Below are 26,448 nucleotides of genomic sequence, written 5' to 3'. Positions count from 1 at the left end.
TTGTTGCAGAAACGTTTAATGGTTTAGGAATGTGTACACTCTGGCTCGCTAAGTCTCCATAAAGGCAGCTTTTCCATGTTTTAAAAAATAGATTTGCTATAAAGATTTATATATTCATAAATAGGCAATGTGAAAAATTCCCAAATACAACGGCATCCTTCGGCTGAGGCCCTCCCCACCGCCAGCCCAGGTGCCGGCTCAGGGGTCCCTGAGGCCCCAGTTCGGGGAGCCCTCCCAGGAGACGTAACTGAATTCAATATGAATTAGGAGCTTCCTCCAGCTCCGTGCCTGCTGGGCCTGTGTCCTTGAGGTCAACCCCCAGCCGCCCCTTCCAGATGGGACCCACCTCTCTGGCGCAGGGGTCAGGATCCCTGTCCCCTGCCTGCCCGCCCCCTCCTGTGAGCATAAAACACCAGCCTTCCTCTGGTCCTCCTGCAGCCCAGGCCACAGACAGCCCTCCTCCGCCTGGTAGCTGGGACACTTCCTGGCCCTCCTACCCGGCTTCCTCTCCCACACCCTGGCCCCTGACCCCACCTGCTCCTGTTCTTGGGTAACTTATAAACAAAGGAAGACATCGCACTGCCCTCCACGGGCCCAGAGGCGCTGGGAGACAGAAGAGGCGGGGCTGTGTTGTCTTACACACGTCCCCCTTGTCTCCTACCCGAGTCCAGGCCCCCTCTGACAGAGGACTAAGGCCCAGAGAGGTAGTGAGACCCCTGCCTGCCAGGGCACCCCAGAGCGGGCACCCAGCAGCACGCCCAGGCAGGCCCTGAGCACTGGCATCTGTGTCTGAGCACGAGACCCGGAAGCCTCCGTAGGAAGTGGCTGCAGCCCAGGATGGGGGAGCTCGCAGGCCGAGGGCGGGGAAGGAACTCATTCTTGCCGGAGTAGGAGGAGCCAGGGACCAGCCGGGCCGGTCCTCAGAGCTGTCCAGCCGGTCATCAGTGGGATTCCACGTGACACGGACTTAAGGGCAGGGTCGGTAGGTGGGGGGGCAGGAAGCGGTCTGCCTGGACAGAGGCTGCTCCTGGCGGCAGGAGGGTGCAGGCGAGGAGGAGGCGGAGCTATGTGAGGCCTTGGACACCCGCCTGAGGATGGACTGTGTCCCGAGGGCCCTGGGGCGCCTGGAAGATGTCAGCGTGGGGGAGGGACCTTTCATAGCGGCCCCCCTCACAGCAGCGCCAGGGCGCTTGGGGTGGTGGAAGCCCAGGCCAAGGAGGTCGGGGAGGCGTCCAGGGGAGGGGATGGGGCCCACCTGGGCAGGGGGTCTGGGAGCACGGTGGTCGGGTAGGGACAGAAGCGGGGAGCCAGAGGTGACCCCTGAGTTCTAGGCTACAGCCCCGGTGCGAGGCTGCTCCGTGTAGCGGATGGGTGGCAGGAGACCCGCTGGGCCCTGGGATTGTGAAAGGAGAGAGTGAAGCGCTGCCTCCTTGGTTCTGGGTGCGGAAGGGCCTCCTTGAGGCCACCTCCCCGGTGCAGGCAGCTCCTTCCCCTTGTGAGCCAGGCCTGTGAGGGTTCCGGGCTCCTGGCACGGGCCCGTCACGGGCCAGCTTCCGTCTCCTGTGCCTGTACCCGCCCTGGACGCTCCCGGCAGCCCAGGGCTCTCGCTGGGGGAGGCGGGGTGGAGGGCCTCCCTCTTTCCCTGAGCCCTGGGTCAGCACCTGTGCTTGCTGGAACTGGGAGCGCAGTCCCGGTCGCTGCTCCTTGCGTGCGCCTCTACCCACCCCCACCCCCGCCCCCCGAGCAGCAGGTCTGTGCGAAGCGGTCTTTGTGAGACTTCTCTCCCGGCTGGCGCTGGCCGGAACGCCCAGCTCTGACCAAACATCAGCCCCCACCCAGCAGAGAGGTCGTGGGGATGGAGGACCTCTGCCCTTGGCCTGAAGGGGGCCCCCGGGGAAACCCTCGGTGCAGGCACTTTGTTGTGCAGGTGGAGGGGCCGGGCCCATCCCATCAGCAGGGCCAGAGGAGGGAGGCCAGGCAGCCCTCTTGCTCCCGGCTCCCACCCCACTCCACCCTGCGAACAGGGGGCTGGTCCCCGCAGGGCAGAGCCCTGCTCAGCAGCTCCTGGCCCACGCAGGCCGGCACCCTTCCCCTCCAGGACCGGCTCAGCCTCCCCGGCGGGGAGGGAGGCGGCCGTTCTGCCCGGCCCCACCTCCCGGGGCTGCCCTGAAAGGTCTGGCTTCTGGCTTCGGCCAGGTCTGCCCGGGAGGTGTGGACGCAGACCAGGTGCCGGGGTGGAAGGTGGGGAGCCCGACGGCAGCTCTGCGGCCACTTCTGGGCTCTGAGAGGCCCTGGGCTGCGTCCCCCTGACGTGGCCTTGCCCGTGGCTCTGAGAGCAGTTGATTTCCTGGGGCCCCACACCGGGGGAGCCTGCGGGGCTGAACGGGGCTGATGGGAGGGACGGGGACTGGCGTGGGAAGATGACCCGCTCCCCCAGCCCGGTCGCTGTGCTCCTCTGAGCCGCCCCTGAGAGAACGGCGCTGCTTCCCAGGGCCCCAGTGATCCCAGTCCCCTGCTGTCCCACCGCGGCCCCCAGTGCGCGCAGGGGCCGTGGGGCAGGGTGGGCCCAGTCCCAGGACTGCCAGGGCCTCGCCTCTGCTGTCTGGGAAGTGGTGGGGTTGCTGGCACCCTGAACATGGCAGGAAGGATCTCTGCGGCGGGGGGGTGGGGGGGTCGGGGTGAGACAGGGTGGCCTCATGGGTGCACGCTTTTACTTTTCCCTTAAATGTCCACACTTCTATCTCATTCCTACTACCCTCGAGCTTCTACGAGCCAGCACTCAAGAATTCGCTGCTTTTGCAACCTGAGTGGCAAAACTTTGGGCCCCAAGCCAGAAGACACGCGCCGTGGGCCGTGACCCACCCTCGTCCCGATGGGAGCAAGACTCTCCGTGGAAAACGGGAAAGGGAGGGCCTGCTAAGGCAGCAGCCGGGCCTGGGCGCCCAGAGCCGAGAGCTGGCAGTGGAGGCAGGGAGGAGGCAGGGCTCCCCCGGGGCCCAGCTTGGACCGAGCCTGCTGGGCTGCTGCTCCCGCTCTGGGCTGCACAGGAGGCCCTGCAATGACCCGCGAGGACCTGGGGCGCAGCCACATCCCTGGAAAGCAACACCCGGTCGCAGCCTTGGGTGTGAAAAGGTCCAAACTAGTAAGCGCAGAGCAGGGGAGGCCCACTCCCGGCCCCTTGGCCGCGGTCCATGCTGCCGGGCTGGGGCCAGTCCCAGGACACGATGCTCTGGGTGGGGACAGCCACCAGCAGGCAGGACAGACCCCACCCCCTACCCTGGGCCAACAGGCCTCCTGCGAGAGGAATCCTGCTTCTTCCTTTCTGGAGGGCAGCGTCCCCATCGAGCATCCAGGCTGCAGGATGGGTAACTGCAGGCCTTCATCTTGCTGGCGCCCTGGAGGCCAGCGCTGGAGGGCTGGGCGAGGCGGCCCGAGGGCGGGAGGAGCTGGGGCGGCCCCGCCTGCCCGCCCTGCACCCCGGTCAGCACCCGCAGCCCCAGCTCTCGCCCACGTCCCTGCTGTCCAGCTGGATGTGGTCGGCACCCTTCTCGCTGAGCAGAGGGCCCCCGTGCCGCATGACCAGCTCCGTGGCCACCCTCACGAAGGCCTCCTCCACGTTGCTCGAGTCCTTGGCGGACGTCTCCAGGGCGCACAGGATGTCGTAGTGCTCCGCCAGGCTCTGCGCCTCAGCCAGTGGCACCTCCCGCAGCTCCCCGAGATCCGACTTGTTCCCTGCGGGGGAGCCAGGGCAGCGGTGAGGCCCAGTGCCCAGGCAGGCGCGGCTACCACGCCTGGGAGTCTACCTTTATTTTAATGCTTTCACCCCATCCTTTAGTCCCTCATCTTATCTCTTCCTTATCTCTGCCAGGGACTTGTACATTTTAATGCTTTTCCCTAAGAAATAGAAGGAGGAGGGTTTGGTGAAAAGAACAGGGCACTTAGAGCTGGAAGAAGACATGGGTAGAAATGCCAACTTCCTGTCACCTGCTGCGTGACCCTTGGGTAATTCACTCCATCTCTGAGTCTCAGCCTCCCCATCTAGGACGCCACCTTCTGCACAGCAGGGATTAAATGACAAGGTGGACATGAGCTGGCACCTGGCAGGCACTCCATCAGTGCTGCAGGTAAAGAAATCTGGGCTTGTTAATTTTTTTTTTTTTGGCTAAAATTGTGTTATCATGCTTATTATTTATGCTCTCCAATTTTCCTTTGGAATTTTTTAATTCTCTCTAAGATTACGGGTTTTGATTATTTTGCTTTCCTGATGGTAAGCGCACAGACCACAGCTGCCCCGAGAGCGCGCCTTTGCTTCTCCTGTGAGGTGCAGGTACGAGAGGTTTCACCGTGTTTCAAATAACCTGCTCAGTTGCTCCTCGGCCCAGTTTCTACGAGAATTTTTTTTAAGTCTCTAAGTGATTGACTTTTATGATGTGATCGTAGGGACAAAAAAAAGAAAATAGACACGCATCTATGAAGATCTAGGGACTTCCCTGGCAGTCTAGTGGTTAGGACTCAGCGCTTTCACTGCTGGGGCCCAGGTTCAATCCCTGGTTGGGGAACTAAGATCCTGCAAGCCACACGGAGCAGCCAAAAGAAAGTATCTAAACTTTCTTTGGTAACCGTGAGCAAGGCAGCAACCAGTTCCAACGTGTGGAACGTATCTGGATGCTGATTTCAACTGAAAAGAAAAGCACATGATATTTATGAACAATGATACATCTGACTGCAGATCAGCCAGTTGATTGTATTAGATGTCAGTATTTTTTGGATATGAAAATGGTTCTGTAATTATATATTTTTAAGTGTTTCTGTCTTCTATAGATACATGCTGGAACAACTGCACATGACGTCCTTTGGTGCTGGGAGCTGCCTCAGAATCACCCGGGGCGGGGGGCTGGGGCTGAGCTCAATGTGGACGGCACGCGCCGTCTCTGCTGCATCTGGGGCTCCGTACACGCTCCCTCTTTTGTATTTGTATAAAATGCTCTATGATAGAATGTTTTATTTTAGAAGTCCTCGATTGGGACGTCCCTGGCGGTCCAGTGGTTAGGACTCGGCACGTCCACTGCAGGGGGCCCCGGTTCACGCCCTGCTCGGGGAACTAAGATCCTGCAAGCCGCGAGGCATGGCCAAAAAAGTACAAAATAAAAAAAATAGACGTCCTGGATGAAAGGGGAGCATCAGGCCAGTGGGGAGCGCTCCCCTCCTGCCCGGGAGTCCAGCCCTGCTCAGCGCTCCCACACCCCAGCCCAGGCCCACCTGCACAAGCTCGCCTGAGAGGGATCAGCCTGACTCTCGGGACAAGGACCCCAGGGGCCACACACGTGGTCCGAAGCTTCCTGAGTCCAGGTCTGGGAAGTTTATGCAGGAGGAGAGGTACAATGGAGGTCACGGCATCCGCCCTGCAGCAGCGGTGCTCCAAGTGGGGTCGCCGTGTCCACGTCACCCGGGATCTTGTTAGACATGCCCCCTAGACCTCCCGAGTCAGGTGCTCTGGGGGTGGGGCCAGTGTCTGCGCTCCACCAAGACTTCAGAGTGACCCAGGCGGGAAACACAAGAGCAGCCCCCGCTGCAGTGTGGCTGACGGAGCGTGTCACTGAATCACGACTGGCCGTGGACCGGGATAAACTCACTTCTCTGAGCCTCGGCCCCGTCCCCGACACACGAGGAGCAGGCAGGGTCACGCACACACACGTGATGAGGACCGGGCCAGCCTCGACTGCGGCGCACCCACGTGGCCATGGCTTCCCGGCCTCCATCCTCTCCGTCCCACTCTGACTGTAACTGTACAGGCGATGAGCGAGATCCGAATTTTCTTTTCTTTCTTTCTTTTTTTTTTGGCCACGCTGCATGGCATGTGGGATCTTAGTTCCCCAACCAGCAGGGATCCAACCCACGCCCCCTGCAGTGGACGTGCGGAGTCCTAACCACTGGACCACCAGGGAAGTCCCTGAATTTTCTAGATCATGGTTCAGGTACTGGCTCCGCTCCTGCCTGGCCAAGCTCAGCCCTCTCTGTGCTCCACCTGCCCTCTGTCTAAAAGGGAGAGACAGACGAGACAGACAGACGGACGGGCACAGGCCCCTCACCGATGAGCAGCTGCACGATGCTGGAGCCCGCGTACTTCCTCACGTCCTCGATCCAGTGAGGCACGGACACGAAGGAGCTCCTCTTGGTGATGTCGTACGCCAGGATGGCCCCGTTGGCGCTGCGGTAGTAGCTCTGGGTGATGGTGCGGAAGCGCTCCTGGCCGGCCGTGTCCCAGATCTGCAGCTAAAGACACAGGGGTCCCGTGAACCCAGGGTGCACCCGGGGAGGCCCCCCCCCGCACTCAGCCTCTCTGTTCTGCCTCCGCGGAGCCAGGGAAGATGCTCGCGCGCAGGGGACGGGGAGGCTGAGCCCCCAGACCCACCCCCGAAACGCTGCTTCCGGGGTGCAAACCGCCGGCCACCCTCGGCCGCCGCCACGTAGGATGGACCAGGAGGTGGACAGAGCGGACAGGCCTCTGAACAGACTCGAGGGACAAAGGGGTGGCGGGCAGCGCCGACCCTGCCTCCAGAGCCCCCGGGGCCAGGCGGTGGGCGCTGCACAGCAGCGGGAGGCGCTGGACCGCGCGTCCGCTCTGCCCCGGGCCCCGGACTTGCTGCGGGGCCGTGTGCCGTGCCCACCCCTCCGGGCCGTGCGTGCCCGCTGCCCCCACCACGGGGAGGCGCCCTGCCCGCAGGCTCTCTGCTCTGCCTCAGCACTGCCAGGGAGGATGCTCACGCCGGGCAGGGAGGGCCTGGGCGGCGACAGGCAGGGTCCCCTCCTGGGGCCTCTGCCATCCGTCGGCCCACCCTGCTGGCCCCAACCCCAACCCCAGCCCGCCTCCTGCCCCGCTCCCCCGTCACCCGCACCCGTCAGTGCCGCTGCCGGGCCCCCCGGACGCTGGCCGTGGAGGAGAGGCGCCCGCCTGGCGGGAGCATCCCTGGCCTCCAGCAGGGGCAGCAGGCTGGCGGGAGAGGCCCCAGGCAGGGCGGCGGAGGCTGGGCCGGGGCAGAGCTGGACCGTCACTGTGCCCGGGCCCGGAGGCTGGGCCGCGGGCAGGCAGCAGGGCGGGCAGGTCCGGGGCTCTCGGTGGCTCAGGGCCCGCCTTCTCTGCCGCACAGACCACGGTGTCAGGGCCCTGAAGATGACCTCCCGAGCCGCAGGCCACCCGCCCGCCTCCGCTCGCACAAGCACTCTGGGTGCCTCTTATCCCGTGCACGGGGGCGCCCGGGGTGGGGACGGAGCCAGAGGCCTCAGACAGTTCCTGCGGGCGGGGCTTCTGGCCCCGGCACTGCAGGGGTGACCCCCTCTGCCTGGGCCTCACGAGAGAGGTCCGATGGTTGACGTGCTCTGGGCCACGAGTCATCAGACCAAACACCTGGCGTGAGACTTCCCACTTGCTCTGCAGGGTGAGAGGCTCCAGGAAGCAGGCCCCGGCGCACAGCTCACTCAGGTGAGACGTGAAAGGCAAGTCCCTCGGCACCACGCCGGCCTGGGATCCAGACAACCAAGAACTCACCCCCACACCCCAGAGGCAAGCGTAGATCACGAAGACAGAGGCCAAGCAGACACGGGAAAAAGCAACTTGGAGAAAACAGAAACTAGGCAGAGTTTCTCAAAACAATCTCCAAAATAATCCTCAGTGTTTTCAGAGATAAGAAATGGTCCATGAAATGATAAGAGAACACTTTTAAGTAGAGGGAACATTGGGAAAGGAAAAAAGAGCTCTTGAAAATTAACAATATAACATAAATGAAAAATGCAACATGAGGGTTGGAGGATAAACTTGAAGAACTCCTTCCAAGTAAGGAAGAAAAAATGCAAAGAAATGGAAAAGGGAGAAAAGAAATTGTGGAACCAGCCCAGAAGGTCCACCATCAGGATAGTAAGAGTTTTGGGAAAAAAAGAATAGTAAAATCAAAAACATACGTCAAGAAAATTCCCCAGAACTGACTGGAAGGGCCCATGGAGCACACACACAATGGAGGAAAACGGACCCACCCAGAACCCTCAGCTGTGGGAACTCCAGCACAGTGAGGAGGAAGAACAGACCCTACACATCTGCAGGGCAAAAAGAGAGAAAGGAAAACAGGCGTCAAGGTTTCACTCCAAAGAGCCACATCCCATTAGACATTCAACCAAACGATGCCTAAAATGACGGGGGCACATGACTCCCAGCCTAGACGTCCCCACCTCACCACTGCGAGTCAGGGGCGACAGTGTAACAGAGGCACCTTCCTGCCACCCTTTCTCAGGAAGCTGCTGACATCAACCAACATGAAGAGCATGTGGGATCCAGAAAACAGAGAATTCAACTGGAAAGGAAGGCGAAGGGAACCCCCAGGGTGGTGGGGAGATCCCAGGCCAGGCCGTGAGCCCGGACGCCGGCCCGTCGGGAGCCTCCCGTTCTGGCAGAGCCGTTGGGGCAGGCGAGTCGTCCCTCCCTGAACGACCGGTGCACTGAGAAAACCACGGGAGGCCGCCATTTTCAGGATGTAAACAACACGCAGCAGGAGACCGTATCCCTTGAAAGAAGCAAAACTCACAGAACGCACCTCACGATCGCCCGGACTCTCCCGGGCACGGTTTCCTGACCACAGGACAGGGGGCGGGAGCCCACGCAGGGCACGCAGGGCACACGGAGCCCAGGGGGCAGAGATCAGAGGCTGGGACGGCGGGTGTGAGGATGAGGAGCGATGCCGGGGGCGGGAGCGCCGGAGAGTCTACGTCGGGGGGCTCCGCGGGCTCCTAGCCCGAGGGCTCCACGCACAGGCTGGGACGCCTCCGGGGGTGAGAACAGACCAGAGGGGAGGCAGCGCGGTGCTGGGGGATGTTGCAGCCCAGGCACAGGAAGGGGCCTCCTCACCCCTGGCGCGTGACCCAGATACCGAGCTGAGCCGTCAGGAAGGCTGTGCCCTTGGAGTGAGGACCACGGCGAGGGGCGGGCCTCCCCACCCCTGCCCAGCACAGCCTAAAACCAAGCTCTCAGGTTTGGAGGCCAAATTCCGTCAAGGTCAAAGGCTACAGCAGCACGGTCAGACCTGCACCTCTGCCCTAACAAAACATGAAGACAAGCCACTCAGGCTCAAGGTGATCAGCCACTCGTTGAATTGGCTACTAGGACATGAGTCAGTGCTCTTCAAAAGAAGGTAGCACAACCCAGAGTCACTACAAGGTATCAACCAGTATTTCTAGCATGCAGTAGAAAATTGCTAAACGTGGAAAAAAAAAAAAGAGGAAAATTTGACTCCAAAAGAGAAAAGCGGTCCATAGAAAATGATGTCAAAATGGCCCAAGCATTGGATTTAGTGCACAAAGACTTTTTAAAGCATTATTTTAAATACGATCAGAGAATTGCAGGAAAACACGTTCGAAGAACTGAAACAAACTATGATCACTCTGAGCAAAAACGGAATTTCAATAGAGAAATGGAAATTATTTCTAAAAACATATTTTTAAAGGGTCAAAATTCTAGAACTTAAAAGCACAGTAAATGAAGTGGAAAATTCATCTGATGAGACTAACAGCAGAATGGAGACAGAAAAAAAGAATCAGTGAACTTGAAGAAAAATCAGTACAGATCATTTAATCTGAAAAACAAAGAGGAAAAAAAGATTGTAGAAAAGTGAACAGAATATTGAGCAAGATTAACCAAAGCCTGGACCATAGGAGAAGCCTTAATAAATCCCCGAAGATTATATTCTTACAGATCATCCCTCGAACCACAGAAATCGAGAACGCGCTGGGAGAGACTTCTTCAAGAAGATGGAACTGAGCGGAAGCAAGACATTGAGGGGAAAATTTACACAATACATTGGACAGATGGAGAGGAGAGTTACGCCAATTAGGGCAGAGTTTGGAGCTGAATTATCGGTAAATACATAGACACCCAACTGAAAACAAGATGGTCACTACTGCCAGGAAAAGGCAGTGCACATGGGAAGTGAAAAATAATGACAGCAGACTACATACACCACATGGCTCAGCTGTGAGCAGCGCTTACTTATCAGCATGTATTTATTCAGTCATTTCAACAAGCACTTACTGGATGCCCGCTCCATGTTCTAGGTACCAGAGACAGCAGAGGAAACAGATGCAAACTCCTGTGCTCAAGCTTATAGTCTAGTGCAGGAGACAGATGCTAAGTAAGGTAATAGTAAGTAATAAGGATACATATTTGTTTATACAGAAATACAGAATATAAATATTTTTATAAAATAAGTATTAAAATAATCAGTATGCTAGATAGTGATAAGATGGAAAAAATAAGCAGGGGAAGAAGTCATGAAGTACGGTGAGGAAGGAAGTTTCAGACAGGAAGGCCTCGCAGAGATAACTGTTGGGCAAAGATCCGAATAAAGTTAGCCAGCTGTGCAGATGCTGCGAGACAAGCATTCCAGGGAGACAGACAGCAAGGGCAAAGGCCCTGAGGCGGAGACGTGACTGGTGCGAGAAGCTAGCAAGAAGATCCGTGTGTTTGGAGCAGAGTGAAAAGGGAAAGAGAAATGAGGGCTGGCCGAGAAGTAGGAAGGAGGCCAGACGGGAAACGCCCTGGAGACCGCAGCAGGGGCTCTGGCCATCACTGCGAGTGAAAGGGGAAGCCAGGGAGTCTTGAGCTGGTCAGATTCACATTTAACAGCATCACTCTGATTACTGCAGGGAGACAGACCAAGAAAGAGCAAGGACATGGGAGACCCCTGGCCGTCCAGCGGTCAGAACTCCGCGCTTCCACGGCCGAGGGTGCGGGTTCAGTCCCTGGTCAGGCAACTAAGATTCCACACGCCACGCAGCGCAGCCAAAAAGAAAAAGAAGAGAAAGAGAGCAAGAGCAAGGACAGAAATGGGGAGACCAGTTGCGAGGTTATGGCCATAATCTAGGTAAACGACCACAGTGGTGGCCGTGAAGGTGGAGAGAAGTGACCCAATTCGGGATATATCCTGATAATGGAACTGAAAGGAACCTCAGGCTGATGTTATCAACATTACCACACAGCTCTACTGGGAGGACGCAAAGAGTGTGTGTGTGTGTGTGTGTGTGTGTGTGTGTGTGTGTGTGTGCGCGCGTGCGCACGCACACATGCGCGCACAAGCTCTGGGGGCTAGGGCAGTGCTGAGGGCTAAACCCTCACCTTCCAAAGCAGGTCAGCAGATGATGCCCGGGTACCGGGGTGGGGCGGGCGCGCAACACAAGCAGGAGGAGAGGAGAGCGCGGGGGTGACGGCCGCGGAGGCCGGGGCGGAGGTGGGCACCAGGAGACCTCCCTGTGACCAGCCCTGCTGAGCCATCGCACACGCGTGTAACTGATAACAATTAAAAACAATTAAAAACCAACACAACAGCCACAGATGACAGTATCTGGGCCAACCAAATTGTGAAATTTAGGCAGTAATGGAGGAGATATTTTTGGAAAGTAGGTCCTTCTCGTGACTGCTAATATTCTCATCCTACTTGCCCACATCAGAGCCAGGGAACGAGAAAGAGCAGAGCCAGTGCTCGGGCCGGCAGCCCGAGATCCTCAACCAGTCCCGTCACGTAGCAGCGTGGTGTCTCTGGGCTAAAACCTAATTCCGTTTCCATCTGTCATAAAAGGTGCTGTGAGGGTCCAGGGACAGACTCAGTGTGCTCAGCGCCCAGCACGGAGAAGGGGCTGGATGAACGCCTCCACTGAGCCGTGCTCCTGCGCTGGCTTCCTCTGGGGCTGGCGTTTCTAATACACGCCAGGGAGCCTCAGTGACACGTGGAACACATGAAGTGCTCAGAGAACACACCGGGCTGGGTGTGTGGCCACACACTTGTCCATTCAGTACACACGGGCGTCTGCCACGTCCCGGCCCCGGTTGGAGGGACTGGGGGTGTCGCGGGGAGTGAAACAGGAACAGAGCGCCCTTTCCAGTGAAAAGGAGGCAGACAAGGAGGATCCTTGCGGAGAGGGGTGGGGAGCATCCTGAAGAAATGATAACAGGAGGGGCTCCCGGATGGGGGCCTCCGAGGGTGCTGGCAGAAGGGGGCCCCCGGGCCGAGGCTCCTGCCAGTCGTGGGGACAGTGTTCAGCGGCAGGGGACAAAGGCCCGGAGGCAGGACAGAGCCTGCCACGCTGGAGACACAGAAAGGGCCGTGGAGCCAGCTGGCAGCAGAGCAGCAGCCTGGAAGGCAAGGTCCTCAGAGGCGTGGAGCCAGAGCGAGAGGGTGGGAGGCCACCGCAGGTCGTCTGGAGCAGGGGAACGTGTACCTCATCCTGCGCCGTGCGTCTCAGCAGCACCTTGTGCTCCGGCCACTGCCGTGGCAACCAGCCTCCCCACGGGCAGCCCTCGCGCCTCTCCGCCCCTGGCCCGGGAGGCCTGCTGGGAACCCCCGGGTGCTCAAGACCCACGACCCAGACGGGGAGGCACACGGCAGCCTGCAGGCCCACGCTCGGCCCGTGCGGGGCAGGGGTGCCAGGCCGGACCACGCCCCACCTGCCCACGGAGGGACCCACGTGAGAATGCAGCCTCCACAGCCCTTCCTCCCGTCTCTGTCCCGGAAACACGAGCTTCGTGCGAGCTCTTGCCTCCGGCTGTTCTTGGGGAGCCCAGCCAACGCCGGGACGTGCCCTGACTGATGTCGGTAAAGTTGCCAGCGGCGGGATGGAGGACGGTCCTGCCATGGGATGGCAGAGGTGGCCCCGTGGCTTGGCCCGAATGGCCTCAGTGTTCCAAGAGCTGGGAGCAGCCAGGCGGGGAGTGGCCCCACTTTCTGGGCAGCCAAGCACAGCTGCTCCCCCAGGCAGGGCCCGGGAGGCGGGTGAGAAGGCTGAGGAGTCTGACCACCCACCTGGGCTGCCTGAGAACCAGGCAAGCAGAGAGCATCATCCCAGGTCTGCCTCACAGGCCAGAGCAGAAGCGCCACGCGCCTGCGGCCGGGACCCGCGGGGGTGCGGGCCTCATGGGGCTGCAGGCAGAGACCACGGGCCCCGTGTCACGGTGGAGAAAGGCGCCAAGGAAGGTATCTCGGCATTCTGCTGGGTCCAAGCCCGTCTGTCTGTCTGCCTGCCTGCCTGCCTATCCGCTTGTCTGCCTCCCCGCCCCAGCCCTCGGCCCGCGCGCAGGAAATCGTGGGTGCGGAGTCCCCTCTGCCTCCGCGGCTCCCGCCCCTTCACCCGTGTCACCACGGCCACCGAGCTGCACCAGGCTCCCCGCGGACGGCCTCCACCCTCCTTGGCCCTGTCCGCTCCCCACACAGCCGCATCGGCTGCAGGCCCACAGGACCCGCCTTTCTGCCGCCGCCCACCCCGCATGTCTGCCTGTGGGCCAGCCCCTGAATACTCGAGTCCCATCAAGACCGCGGCCTGCAACGCTCCCAGACCCTCAGCACCCACCCCCACCCCACGTCCCCGCCTCAGCCTCTGTAGGCCTGGCCGGACACAGGCACACAAGCGCACGTCTTAAATGTGCAGCATCCCTCCCTCACGTGGGTCTCTTGTGGGCAGGGGCTGTGTCTGCCCGGCCCACCACCCAGCACCGCACTGGGCACCTTGGAGGGATGGGCACCTGTCTGCCCTCAGCGCCGGTCAGCGGCCCGCCTGGCCGCCCTCCAGCAGCCCGGACCCTACGCCCCGGCAGAGGGAGGCTCCCCGTCGGGCATTTGCATCCTGATGAGCTCAGGGAGTGTTTCACTACCCAGAGGGCAGCATCGGAGGCACAACACCTGCCAAGCTGAAACCACCACCCCCGGCCGCCCCCTTCCCCACCTGCAGGAAGTTCTCCACCCGCGCTCACTGGACAGACAGCGGCTTTGTCCTGCGAATCACACCCAAGCCCCGCTCCCCAGTGCCCGCCTCCTGCCTGCCTCCCACCGGCACACCGCCAGCTTCTCTGACCTTCCCAGCCAGGCTCTCTCGTCTGACAGTCAACTTTGGGAGAAATTCTCTGGGCTTCTGATACCCGGAGTGAAGTCCAGAGCATATTCTGGGCACTTACGGTAGGAGTGAGGCCCGGTCAGGATGGAAAAGGGCTCCCAGAGCACGGATGCTCAAAACAGGGGAGGTGTCCCCTCCAGCTCCGCAGGGTTACGTCACATGAGTTTCAAACAGGTGGGTGGGGATTTCAAAGGGAAGCACAGTCTCAGGTCAGGGACCAGGAGGCTACTTTCCCTCCTAAGCGCCACACCTAACGCCTCCCAGGTCACACTGTCCCCTGGGTCCCCACACCCACGATGGCTATCACCATTTTGTCATTACTTCCTTTTCTAGGATGGACGGCATTCATCTTGACCTTTTGGTGAACTCCTACCTAACCTTCAGGGCCCCAGTTCAAGGTCACCTGATCAGCGGAGCTCCCGCGACACACAGGCCTGGGCCCCACACCAAGTGGACTCGGCCCTCCTTCCTTCATGTCCACGGCCCTTTACTCTGGCCTCTGTAACAGCACACACCACAGAGGATGTCAACAGTCCCAAACTCAGGTGCCTCTGGGGGCCAGGCAGGCACGTAAAAATGCAGCAAGATGACAGAAAAGCATATCCTGCCTCAAGCAAATTCAATAAAAAGCAAAACAGCAAATCACCACTGTGCAGGCCCAACGAAACGGGCCTCACGGTGGTAATCGGCCTAGGGCTGGGTGCGCGGGGCTTCTGGTTTGTAAGTCTGTCCGCCTCTCACCACCGAGAACGGGCTCTGGCGGGGACAGACCGCATCTCGTTCCCTTGTAACCTGGCGCAGAGCAAGCACCTGGCCAGGAAGGAAGCCCTCTGAGGGCAGGTCCTGCAGTCAGGCCAGTGGGAGGGAGGGGAGGCTGGCTGGGCAAGGGCTGCTCTCCAGGGAGAGTTCCCACGTGCCCCATGAGAGGTCAACTTTGCTTAGTAGGTTAAATAAACCTAGTAAAGAAAATCAACTGCACCGCTGACGGTTCAGTTCCCAGAACCTGCGTCCAACACCATCCCTCCCAGTGGAAGCAGAAGAGGATTTTATCTGAACAGCCTTTCTGCCGCAAGATGAGGCCAGCAGTGGGAAGTTCCTTGCTTCTTCATAGCAGAAGGGACCTTGGAAAAATTAGTTCTCAGAACAAAACCCTGAAAACTGGTCGGACAGACCCAAATATGAGACCCCGTGCTGCTGTTCATCGTGTCTTGGGTTGTGGGCAGTCTGAACCAGGAGGTGGTCTGCAAGCCACTCGCAGACCAGCCGCTGTCACTTCTCTTGCCTTGGTCCCCCGTCAAGAGCTCAGCTGCGGGCTCAAAAACAAGCCTTGGCCGAGAGGCGGGTGCACTGCCAGGAGCGACCGTAAGACGCTGCAAAACCTCCGGTGCGTGAGCGGGTGAGACAGGTAGAAGGAGATGGAGGCCAAGTGACGGGCAGGAAGGCGAGAACCAGGGCAGCCAGACCGGAGCGGGGGCCACGAGGACCTGATACAGACACACCTCCGCGTGCCGGCAAGGCCTGCAGACGGACTGCTGGGCCGAGGTTCCTGCCGCCCCCTAAAGACGACTGCCCAGGGTCCCAGCATCACAGGCAACTCTCTGCGTCCCTCGTCACCACGCAGCTCCCACGGCAGGGCCACCACGGCTGGAAGAGAAAGGGAGGTTGGGACCCCCGGGTCCCTGTCCTGTGCCACCAGCCAGGGGACCGAGGATGCTCAGGTGGCTTCTGGCATCTGCGTCTGTCTCCAGCATCTTGGAGACAGTGGTGGCGGCCCAGGTGATGAAGGCGGCGGATGTGCTTTAAGCCCCTCCAGGCCGGCTCTGCCGGAGCTCCCGTCTCAGTGCCTTCCATCCTCGGGCAGCCCTGGCAGGTGAGTCTTAGGGCCCTTTACAAGGGGGGCCCGGGGCACAGGAGAGGAGAGCTCCGTCTGACTCCAAAACCCGTGCCCTTTGCTGTGTGCACGGCTCCTCCGGAGACCACGACCTGTGTTTTTTTTCTTCCATGAAACCTCCTTGATGACTTACTCCTCCTGCAGGAATCCGTCAGCCCGTCCTTATGTCCTGGTGGGAAGGAAAGGCCCAGCCTCCGCTCACGGATAACATGGGCAGCCTGGGCTCCCGGTGCAGCAAGGAGGGCTGGGGAGCCGGCGGCCCTGTGCTGGCGGCTGAGGTGGGACTCACCGGTGGCCTCCTCCCGGCCTGTAGCCCCTTCAGGCACAGTGGGGTACACAGGGTGAAACCCAGGCAGCAGCACGCCAGGCGGCAGTCTGTGCCCCTCAGGGCGGCTAAGAGCGGGGACCACAGCTCCTGGGGACACACAGGCCGGGCTGCTTGGACGGATGAGGGCGGCGGCACGGGGGCCCCTGGACTGGCCCTGTGGCTGGGCCCCCGCCCGGCATCAGACAAAGCCGACCCCTTCTCTCCTCGGCCCAGCACGACCAGAAGGCAGCTGCCGCACCCCACGCAGCCCCAACTCCCCTGACCGGATGAACGCCAGGCCCCCCACCCGCCTCCAAGGCTGTGCATGGCACAGCCCTGGAGCACAGCCCTCGTCTTTCCTCACTGGGAACCGTGTTCCTTCAGGGCCCAGCACGAAGCCCGCTTCCTCTGTGACCCGGGGAGGGGACCTCGCCATCTCTGTGCTCTGGGCGCCCGGCATGCAGCCCCGTGACAGCATGGCACCTGGGAAGGAACGGCCCAGATGTCAAATATCTGGTCGTGCTGTGGCCACGGTAAACACACGTGTGCTTGTCAGGCCGCAGGACTCGGTTCCTGATGCGGCAGTTCAGCCCCTGCAGCAACAGCACAGGCGGTGCTCACGCTGCTTAGGTGTTTGCACGTCTGTCCCCCCAACCAGATGCGAGCTCTGAGGCACAGGGACGCCTCTGGCGTGCCTTGCTCTTCGCTGGTGCTCAGAGCAGCGCCTGGGAGAGGGGAGGTACTCACGGAGCAAACCCTGAACCCACCGAGGTGCAGTTTCCGTCCCAGTGTCAGGTGGAAACTCCTGGCCGACAACCACAGTTAAGCTCCACAGAGCACCTTCTGAGTTTCTGGCACCTTCCCCTTTTCACCTCACTTAACTTGTCTGCTGCTCCAGACAGAAGGGGCCGGCTCAAGGCCTTGGCTCTTAAATGATACCCCAAGAGAGCAGAAAGGAGGTAAGAGAGCAAAAAGGAAGCTTTAACAATAAATGTGAGTGGAGATGAAACGTGGCGTCCCCTCGGTGGGAACCCTGCATCACGCGCCACCGCCGTGGAGTGGGGGCAGCGCAAACGCCACCCGCGAGTTGTTCTCGCCAAAACCCTTCCACCCAAGCCTCTCTCAACCTCTAAACGCAACCTCCTACAAGGGAAACGGAGACAAATCCAGAAAGCGACTCTTAAAAAGATCAGTCATCAAAACAGACGTGAGGCACCATCCTCACTAAAGCCACCCGGGACTCCGGTTCAAGGCAGAAACACTACACAAGACCTTTCGGAGGAAGCGGGGGACACGTAAACGTGGACTCAGTAGATGCTCATGGAAACACTGATGAGCTCAGGTGTGATAACACACTGTGCTTACTCTTAAAAGCTGTACGTCCAGGTATCCAGGGGTGAAGCAGCAGGATATCTTCAACTTACTTTCAAAGAAAAAAATTTATATTACACATACAGAAAGAGAAGGCAAATACAACAAAACATGGGCAATTGTTAAATCTACACAGAGCATACATGGGTCTCACTGTGTTATTCTTCCAACTTTTCTATATATTTAAACTTTTTCATAGTGAGAAATTGGGAAAAACAGAAGTATTAATAATATCCTGAGAATGAAAATGTTATTGATAAGAAGAACCAACCAGAGATCTTGGAAATGAAAAATGTAATTGTCAGAATAAAGGAACTAAAGGATGAAATGAACATAGAAATAGATACACCTGAAAAGTAAATCAGGGATCTGGAAGGTGGGGCAGGGGCTGCCGGGCCACAGCAGAGCAGAACACGCTGTCCCGACGGAGGACAGACACTAAGCCCAGCTCCCGCCCTCTGTAACTCCAGAGGACAGGGGGAGTAACAAGAAGGAGTGATCAAACAATACACGCATATTCCGCAGAGATTCAGGAACACGGCACATGTTTGTCCACGCTGCACGGCATGCGGGATGTTAGTTCCCCGACCAGGGATCAAACCCACGCCCCCTGCATTGGAAGCGCAGCGTCTTAACCACGGGACCTCCAGGGACGTCCAGGAACATGGGACGTTTCATATTGATTACACCTACTGAGTTCAGAGAGGATAAACGGGAACACGCCGTACCTGAAGGAATGCTTCACTCACCTGCCAGGACACACAGGGAAGGCGCAGTCAGGCACAGACGCACGGGCAGAGCGCAGGCGCCCTGCCGGCCTGGGGACCATGCGGCGAGCTTGCCTTGGTGGGGGTGGGGGGAGTGCTCGGCAGAGAACTAAGCAGGGCGAGGGAGCGATGGAGCATAACTCAGACCTCCAAACACAGCACGAGGGCCCCGCGACAGTGCGTGGCTCTACACACACGCGTGTCCGGACGGGCAGCCCCACAGAGACGGGCTGGGGGAGGGCGCAATGGGCGCGACTGCTGATGGCTAACAGGTTCTGTCTGGGTGATGAAACGATCCTAAAGCGGACCGAGTGAGTATTCAAAACAAAAGCAAAAAACACTGAATTGTACCCTTTAAGTGGGGGAATTTACGGTATGTGAATTGTATCTCAATAAAGATTTTTTTTAAAAGGAACATGGTGGAGTGCTACTTTGGACAGGATGGTCAGGCAAGGCCGACTTACGTAAAGCAAAACAATAACGTGTTGCTGTACAATCACACGTGCACACACATACACAGAGCAAACTGCCTCAGGCACCCTAGCACACAGGGGCCTTCCGGCCCCCTCCCCCTCCTCCCCAGCGGCAGGGAAGCCCCGAGCTCCCAGTCATCTCCCCCCGCTCTCCTGGACCCCACTCTGCAGGCTGAGGTTCCAGAGCCGCCGACGTCCTGCCCTGCGCAGACGTGCCCTCCCCTTCCCCCCGGCCACCTGTCGCCCTCACTGGCTCCTCCATTCAGCCAGTACTGGTCAAGGGCTCATCCTGGGGGAAACACCCCGAGCAACCTGCAGGGTCGGAGGTTATACGGAGGTATTCACCCTGTGATTCTCCCACACGTGTCACCTACAACACAAACATGGCAGATACGGACACGTCACAGCGGGCAAAACGAAGTTTATCCTGTGGTCCGTTTTTTCGTCATGAAATCATCCACTATTTGTGTCCCCACTACAGACTTAAAACCCGAGGGTAAAAAACAAGTTAAACCAAAAAAATCAGAGTGTTTCACTGGAAAATACACACAGAATATTTCTAATTTTTTAAAAAATCGGATTTTTACACTTCTCAGGCATAAAAAAAGGCAGAGGTGGCGACTACCTGGCTTGAAACTACAAGGAACTTTCCTTAAAGAAAATGGAATCCCTCAGCGGTATGGGCCAGCCTCTCACACGGTGGCCAGGAAGAGGATGCGAGGACGGGGCGTGACCTGCCGACCGCCCGCGGTGAGCTGCAGGCCACCTCTTCAGGCCTCCGGGATCGGGGTGAACCTTGTTCCCCACACACAGCGACTGCCCTTGGGTCCTTGAGCAAGGCCTGGCCTTGCACCTCATCCGGGACCAAAGGCCTCCGGACAGCATGGCAGGCTCCGCTCCGGTGGCCTCTGACCCTTCTGAGTCATCCGACCCAGCCTGTGATGCAACATAGGGAAACACGGGTGCAGTTTCCCAAGGAGACCACTGCGAGAAGGACAGGCCCTAGCGACACACCTAAGTTCCAGGCTGTTGCCTTTTAAACAACCTGTGTGGGACGTCACAAACCTGGTCGAGGGCTACGCTGACCCCTTCCCGGGTCAGCAGAGGGAGGCCTGCAAGGACAAGCAGGGCAGGTGAGACGCGAGGGGACGCACCTGCGACGCACAGAGACGGGCGCTGTTGGTGACTGACAGTCCTGCCTCCCGGCCTCCCCGCGCGGGCTGGAGAGGCCTCCGTCGACCAGCACTGGCTCAGCTCTGCTGCTGTACGTTCAGTGAAACAGCACCTCGCAGGCCATTCTAGAAGGCAGGCATTTTCTTTTGTTCACACCGGCCACAGGCACCCCTTCTCCCAATGAATCTGAATTAATACAGATTTGTTTAACAAGCAGATGGCACTAGGATGTTGTCTGACTGCTAATCAACATGTAAGAAAACATAAAATGCAAGTGAGACACGACGGGCTAGATATTACAACGGTGCCCAACCTTTCCGGGCGTGCGTGTGCGTCTGTGTGCACAGCCTGTTGGTAGCAGTGCAGGGCGTGCACAGCAGTGAGGAAAAGACACCAGACGAGCAGCCGGCAGGTGAGGTTCTGGTTCAGACCTGCCCCACGTGGCCTTCATCTCCCCATCTGTGAAATGGGGTCTCTCAGGGCGGGTTCAAGGACCAGGTGGAACAGAGCACGAGAACAGTGGTGAAAACTGGGGGACTCCGGGAGGGAGGACTTCCTGGTTACTACCAGGCTCTGTGATCCGGCATGCCTGAAGCCTCCCTGCGAGGGCCACACGGGGGCCAGAGGGAGGAAAGAAAACACAAACGGGCTGAGACACCCACGGGATGGACGCAGGGAAAGGAGGCAGGTGGAGGCCCCGAGCTGCGAGGAGGCCGGGCCTGGGTCACGCTGCCTCCCGCTGGGACCCCCGCGCCTCGCCTCTTCGTGTGGCAGACGCGGGGATTCTGCCTTCACTTCACCGCGAGGGAGGAGAGCAGCCGGGTCACTTGCACGAGGGCAGCCAAGCAGCTGGGCAGAGGAGCCCGGCTTCCCGAGCCCGGGCCACCACCTCTCTCAGGTGACCCACACCCGCGCCGGCTCCCGCCGCGGGTGCTCTGCTGCGCGGCGGGTCCCCGAGCTCGGGGCTTTCAGGTGAGCAGGGCAGAAGCGGTGATGCCACACGTCCCAGGTGACAGAGCCGAGCCTGCGACCTGGGGCCCGAGGCGCTACCGCTGGCCGTCCTCCCCCGCCGTCCCACCACCCGCGCTCCTCGGGACGGGCAGAAGCCTCGGGAGGCAGGTGCATTTTGCCACGAGGATGGTTGACACCAGCACCAAAACCAGATTTCTTCAGACAACCAGCGTGGCCCAGAACTTCCCTCTTATCTAACCTTCTATTTCTGATCAAAACTGGAAAAGTCAAACCAATTTCATCCAAATAGGAAAAGCACATGAGCAAGGCCAGACCTCTGATGGAAGGGCTGAGGACCCAAACGTTAAAAAGAAACCCTTGCCTCCCAGCCCAGCCCTGCCCCTTTCGGGCTGGGAGAGCCGCGGAGCCCAAGGTCCAGCCACGTGGGGGCCCGGGCACCAGGGCAGAGAACGAGCTCTGTGCAGGGGGGCCCTGGCTGCCTCCCCAGCACGGGGACAGTCACCCCAACAGAGGCCTGGCCGTGCGCGCGGCCCCTGTGAGGTGCACAGAGCAGTTTACATAACAGGCCTTTGTGTCATCCCAGATGAGGGTGGGGTGAGTGGCGCTCCGGGATGTGCTCAGCATTCAGAACCCGCTGAGATTTCCTGGGGGCCCGTGAGGTGGGGAGGAGCAAGGGCCGGGAAGGGGCAGGTGAGGAAATAATCCTGATAATAATCCCCAGAGAGGAACCTGCTGACAACAGCAGCAATCAAATAATCCCTCTCTGGCAATTCCTTGGTGTTACTCACAATAGCACCTTCAGGATAAGAAGTGGGCAGCACGGACTGCCTTTGCTTACGGGGACAGAAACGGAAAGGAGGGCTTGTTTTGATTTTTACTGTGTGCCCTTTTATGTCTATGAAATTTTGAAATTCTGAACCATGAGGATGAATTATCCAAAAACATACAAAGGGAATTTTTAACTATTCTGAGCGTGTCCACAGTTGCCCAACAACCCTGACAAGCAGGCAGAGCAAAGATCATTCGTCCCGTTTCGCAAAGGAGGAAGCCCGGGGCTCCAGGAAGGGACCAGGAACTGGCCAGTGTTGGGACCGGGCTGCATAGACTTTCAGACACCTAGTCCAGGGTTCTCCTTCAGAGACGCCACCACTGAGAGGCCAGCAGCTCCCAGAGTTGCCGCCAGGTTCAGCCTGCGCGGCTAGAGCCGGGTGAACACACAGCGGACCGCCCGGCAGCCCACCCCACGGCCAGAGTCTTCCCACCAGCGGGGCGGCTACCGGGGCCGCCCGGGGCTGGCTGATGTTCTGTTAGCTGACGACACCCGGAAACTCCTCGGGGTTTCAACCCTCACTCCTGAAAATCTAGAAGATGCCAAAGTCCACACGCTTCTCTCCAAGTGCGATGACCACAACTGCCTTTTCACTGGAGTCATTAACGTGCCGAACCCTAGGGTCATCGTTGTGAACTGAGAGGGACTCAGAAGGGTAGTCAAGCGTAACATTGGGCGCTGGACTTAGGAGCCAGGGAGACCCTGGGTTCGAAGCCTGGTTCTGCCTCTGACTTGTGTGTGGCCTTGGGTGTGCTGATCAGTTCCCTGATTTTGGCCTCAGCTTCCTTCCTGTAAATAAAAATCAATGAACAGACATGTACTGAGCGCTGTGTGTCTGCCACTGCTGGAGATGTGGGCATTCACAGGTACACAAGGCAGACTGGATCCCCGCACTTTCAAGGAGCCAACATTGCACGGGAGAGACCCACAAACAAGGCAATGTCAAGTCCTGGTAAGTGCTGTGAACCTGTCCCGTAATGGGATGGAGGGTCTGGGAGGTCAGGGAAAGCCTCTCTGAAGAGGTGGCCCGGGCACTGGCAGCCGAATGATGAAGCAGCCATTACCCGGGGATCTTGGGGCGGAGTGTGGCAGGCAGGGCGGCAGGTGCAAAGGGCCTGAGGCAGGCACGTTGGGAGGACAGAAGGCGCTAGTGAGGCTGGGGAGTGAGTGTGGGGCAGAGGCAGAGATGAAGTGGCCGAGGCAGACAGGGGGCCCAGCTCTCCACGTCAGGAGCTGGGATGTCATTCTGGTTGCAAGAGGAAGTGACTATAGAGATTAAGGGATCTGATCAATCTGTGATGTTCCCAACTTTCTATTTTGGGGGCAGCAGAACTCTTTCGTCAAAAAAAGACAAGCGGAACCTCACTATAAAACTAGATAAAAGGACCAGTATTGCTCTACTGGGTCAGAAGCTAGTTAAGGCCCAACCTTCTGACCCTGTGGCCTCTAGGCCTCCCCCTTCGGTCCACAGCACCCCAAGTGCACAGGAGCTGGAGAAGCGCTCAGTGGTCCCTCTCTGAGGTTCCTCACGCGCCACGGGAGCCTGCAAGCACGGGAGAGGAGGCTTTGAGATCATGCTGGGTGCTTGCTGGACCCCGGACAGGCCTGGGAAGGCTTTACACTAAATCCCTGATGTGGACATGCTTTCTGCAGAAACAACAATGATAAACTCTGGCTTGTCAAAGGCTCCGGTTAAAACCACACTGCTGAAACTATAGGGGCAGAAAACAGATCAGTGGTTGCCAGGGCCTGGGGTGAAGGGAGGACACTGACACAAAGGGACACGGGAACTTTCCGCGTTGATGGAAGGAATCTATACCCTGAATGTGCTGGTGGTGACAGGGCTGCATATGTTTGTCAAAATTCACAGACCTGTACACCTGAAATGAGGGACATTTACTGGGTATACGTTGAACTTCAATAAACGTGATCTTTTAAAAAATCACATTGCTGGAAAACACCCCAGAGATATTTTATGGGTGAGGAAAAATGACGTGCTCCTGCTGAGTCCACAGAGCCCAGAACCTGGGGCTGGAGAGGCCGTGTCCCCCCCGCCCCCAAACCCCAGTCACTCCACTTCAATTCACAGCCTCTTCAGAGTCCGGGCTTCAGGATGCTCTGGCTGCAAAATCAGGAGGGCCATCCTAGCCACAGGTGTTCACACTGACACAATCAGAAGCAGCAAGCTGGTGCAGGGGAAAGACCCCCACGCCCTGGAGTCAGAGACGCTGGGAGAAACCTTCCGCGTCTGCCACCTCCCGGCTGTGTGCCTGGGGAAGCCTGTCCCGCGTGAGGTGGGGTGAAGCACTAGAACGCAGCTGTAAAACAGCTGGCACACAGTGCACTCCCGAGGGGGTGGTCGCGGCCGCTCTCAGGGGGCTACCATGCCTACGCTGCTCTCCTGATCCCAGGCCCACCCGGCTGCCTCCCAAGAAGAACCTCTGGAGGTGACCAGCAGGAAAAGAAATCACCAAGTGCCTGCCCTGCATTGCATAACCTGTGCTGGGTACACAGTGCACCCGGGACTCCGGGGCTCCTCACAGGCTGTTATCTCGCCAGGTAAACAGGAACGCCCCGCCCCCTCCTTGACCACAGTCAGCACAGAGGGGAGGGGAAAGGGAGGGGCGCGGGGCCACCGGCTTGTCTGTGCCCATCCCTCAAACGCGCCACTTCCCCGCGGCTGCTGGCAGCGTCTCAGGGCACACACTCATCTGCGAACACACTCCACCCATCCCACAGCCCTTCCCTCGCCACCTGCTCCAAAGGGTGGTCCCGCATAATGACTCAAAGCTGCCTGCCACGCCTTGTTCTTCTTTCCTGTCCTAAGGAGACCCCAAACACACAGAAACTCAAAAGACTATTAAAAAGAAAGGGGGAGAGAGAGAGAGAGAGAGAGGAAGGAAGGAAGAAGGAAAAGAAAGAGAGAGAGAGAGAAAGAAAGAAAGGAAGAGAAAGAAAGGAATAAAGGAAGAAAGAAAGAAAGAAAGAAAGGAAGGAAGGAAGGAGGGAAGGAAGGAAGGAAGGAAGGAAGGAAGAAAGAAAGAAAGAAAGAAAAGGAAGGCAGAGAAAGAAAGGAAGAGAGAGAAAGAAAGAAAGGAAGGAAGAAAGGAAGAGAAAGAAAGGAAGAAAGAAAGAAAAGAAAGAAAGAAAGAAAGAAAAAGAAAGGAAGGAAGAGAAAGAAAGAAATAAAGGAAGAAAGAAAGAAGAGAGAGAGAGAGAGAAAGAAAGAAAGAAAGAAAGAAAGAGAGAAAGGAAGAAAGAAAGGAAGGAAGAGAAAGAAAGGAATAAAGGAAGAAAGAGAAGAGAGAGAGAGAGAAAGAAAGAAAGAAAGAAAGAAAGAAAGAGAAAGGAAGAAAGAAAGGAAGGAAGAGAAAGAAAGGAAGAAAGAGAGAAAGAAAGAGAAAGAAAGGAAGAAAGGAAGAAAGAGAGAAGAGAGAAAGAAAGAAAGAGAAAGGAAGAAAGGAAGAGGAAGGAAGAGAAAGAAAGGAAGAAAGAGAGAGAGAGAAAGAAAGAAAGAAAGAAAGAAAGAAAGAAAGAAAGGAAGGAAGGAAGAAAGGAAGAAAGAGAGAGAGAGAAAGGGAGAAAAGAAAAGGAAAGAAAAGAAAGAAAAGAAAAAAGCAACCCTTGGGGCAGGGAGTTTCTGCCTCCCGTGAGCAGTCACTTCAGAGGCACCGTGCGCACGTAAAGGCTGTTGGCTGACTTCCCCACGGTCAGGCAGGAGGGAAGCAACACCCAGAAATTATCCCCACTGTGCAGACGCAGAGCTGACCTCCAGGTGCCAGGCAACGGGGCAGCAGGCCCACAGCAGCCGCGGAGGCCGGGCCACAGGATCGGGGCTCACGGGACTCAAGCACCCCGCTCCTCCCGAAAACACGGAGATGCCAGGAGATGCCCCTGCCCCGTGCGGCCGCTGCCCAGGGCACCGAGCCGACCTCCCGGAGCTGGTGGGAACTCCGAACCCCCCAGGAGAGGAAAGGATCTTCCGGCGCAGTCCCTGGAGCCCCGAGCTAGAACAATGGTCCCTCGCGCCGCCGGGGAGCGCCGACACCCGGCTGAGGGAACGGGCTCACCGAGGACCGCCCTCGGCGACAGACGCATCCCCGGCGGGAGCCCCGGCCTCTCCCCCGCCTTCCGGGGCCCGCGGAGCTTTCGGTTCCCGTCGGGCCGCCGCCGGGGGCGGGCCGCGGCGCCCCGGCGCAGGAAAGTTCCGCCAGCGGGTCCACAAAGAGGCCGCGGGGAGGCGTGGCCCGGCCGGAAATTCTGCCCAGGAGTCCCGGCCCTGCGGCCCCAGAGCCAACCGCTTCCCGGCGCCCCCGCGGCGTGGGGTGGGGGTGGCCCTTGCTGCCGGGGTCCGCCCCGGGGGCCAGGGCAGGCCGGCCGCGCGCCCCCCGCGCCCCGCGCCCGCTCGCACAGGCCGGGCAGCGGCCGCCGCCGCGCGGCCTCCCACCTTGACGCGCTGGCCCTGGATCTCCAGCGTCTTCATGGTGAAGTCCACGCCGATGGTGCTGCCCTGGCGCTCCGAGAAGGCGCCCGTCTTGAAGCGCTGCACCACGCACGTCTTGCCCACGCTCGCGTCGCCCACCAACACCAGCTTGAACAGGAAGTCGTACTGCTCGTCCGGGTCCCCCGGGCCCGGCCCCGCCATGGCCGCGGAGCCCCAGCGCCGGCGCTCCGGACGCGGGGGCGGCTGGGCGCGCGCGAGCCGCGGCCGCCTGGCGACGTGGACGCGCCGCGACACCTGGGGA

The 26,448-nt window shown here is 58.9% G+C and overlaps 1 protein-coding gene across 3 annotated transcripts; it reads right to left on the bottom strand.

Moving 5' to 3' along the window:
- On the bottom strand, window positions 1-26,448 carry RAB43 (RAB43, member RAS oncogene family). 3 transcript variants are annotated; one of them, XM_057704975.1, is made up of 4 exons: window positions 18,239-18,850; window positions 17,484-17,541; window positions 6,090-6,273; window positions 1-3,732 (listed from the first exon to the last, which is right to left on the bottom strand). In XM_057704975.1, exons 1-4 carry the CDS (start codon window positions 18,316-18,318, stop codon window positions 3,482-3,484), a joined length of 573 nt encoding a protein of 190 aa, XP_057560958.1. In that variant the 5' UTR covers window positions 18,319-18,850; the 3' UTR covers window positions 1-3,481. The 3 variants fall into 3 exon arrangements, with proteins under 3 accessions (XP_057560958.1, XP_057560957.1, XP_057560956.1); XM_057704974.1 differs by lacking the exons at window positions 17,484-17,541; window positions 18,239-18,850 and adding an exon at window positions 26,151-26,448 and having other exon boundaries at window positions 6,090-6,267; XM_057704973.1 differs by lacking the exons at window positions 17,484-17,541; window positions 18,239-18,850 and adding an exon at window positions 26,151-26,447.

This window comes from Hippopotamus amphibius, chromosome 13 (assembly GCF_030028045.1).
Source record: "Hippopotamus amphibius kiboko isolate mHipAmp2 chromosome 13, mHipAmp2.hap2, whole genome shotgun sequence".
NCBI lineage: Eukaryota > Metazoa > Chordata > Mammalia > Artiodactyla > Hippopotamidae > Hippopotamus > Hippopotamus amphibius.
The sequence above is the reverse complement of the archived record's forward strand: the minus strand, read 5'-3'. Positions and strand labels throughout refer to the sequence as shown.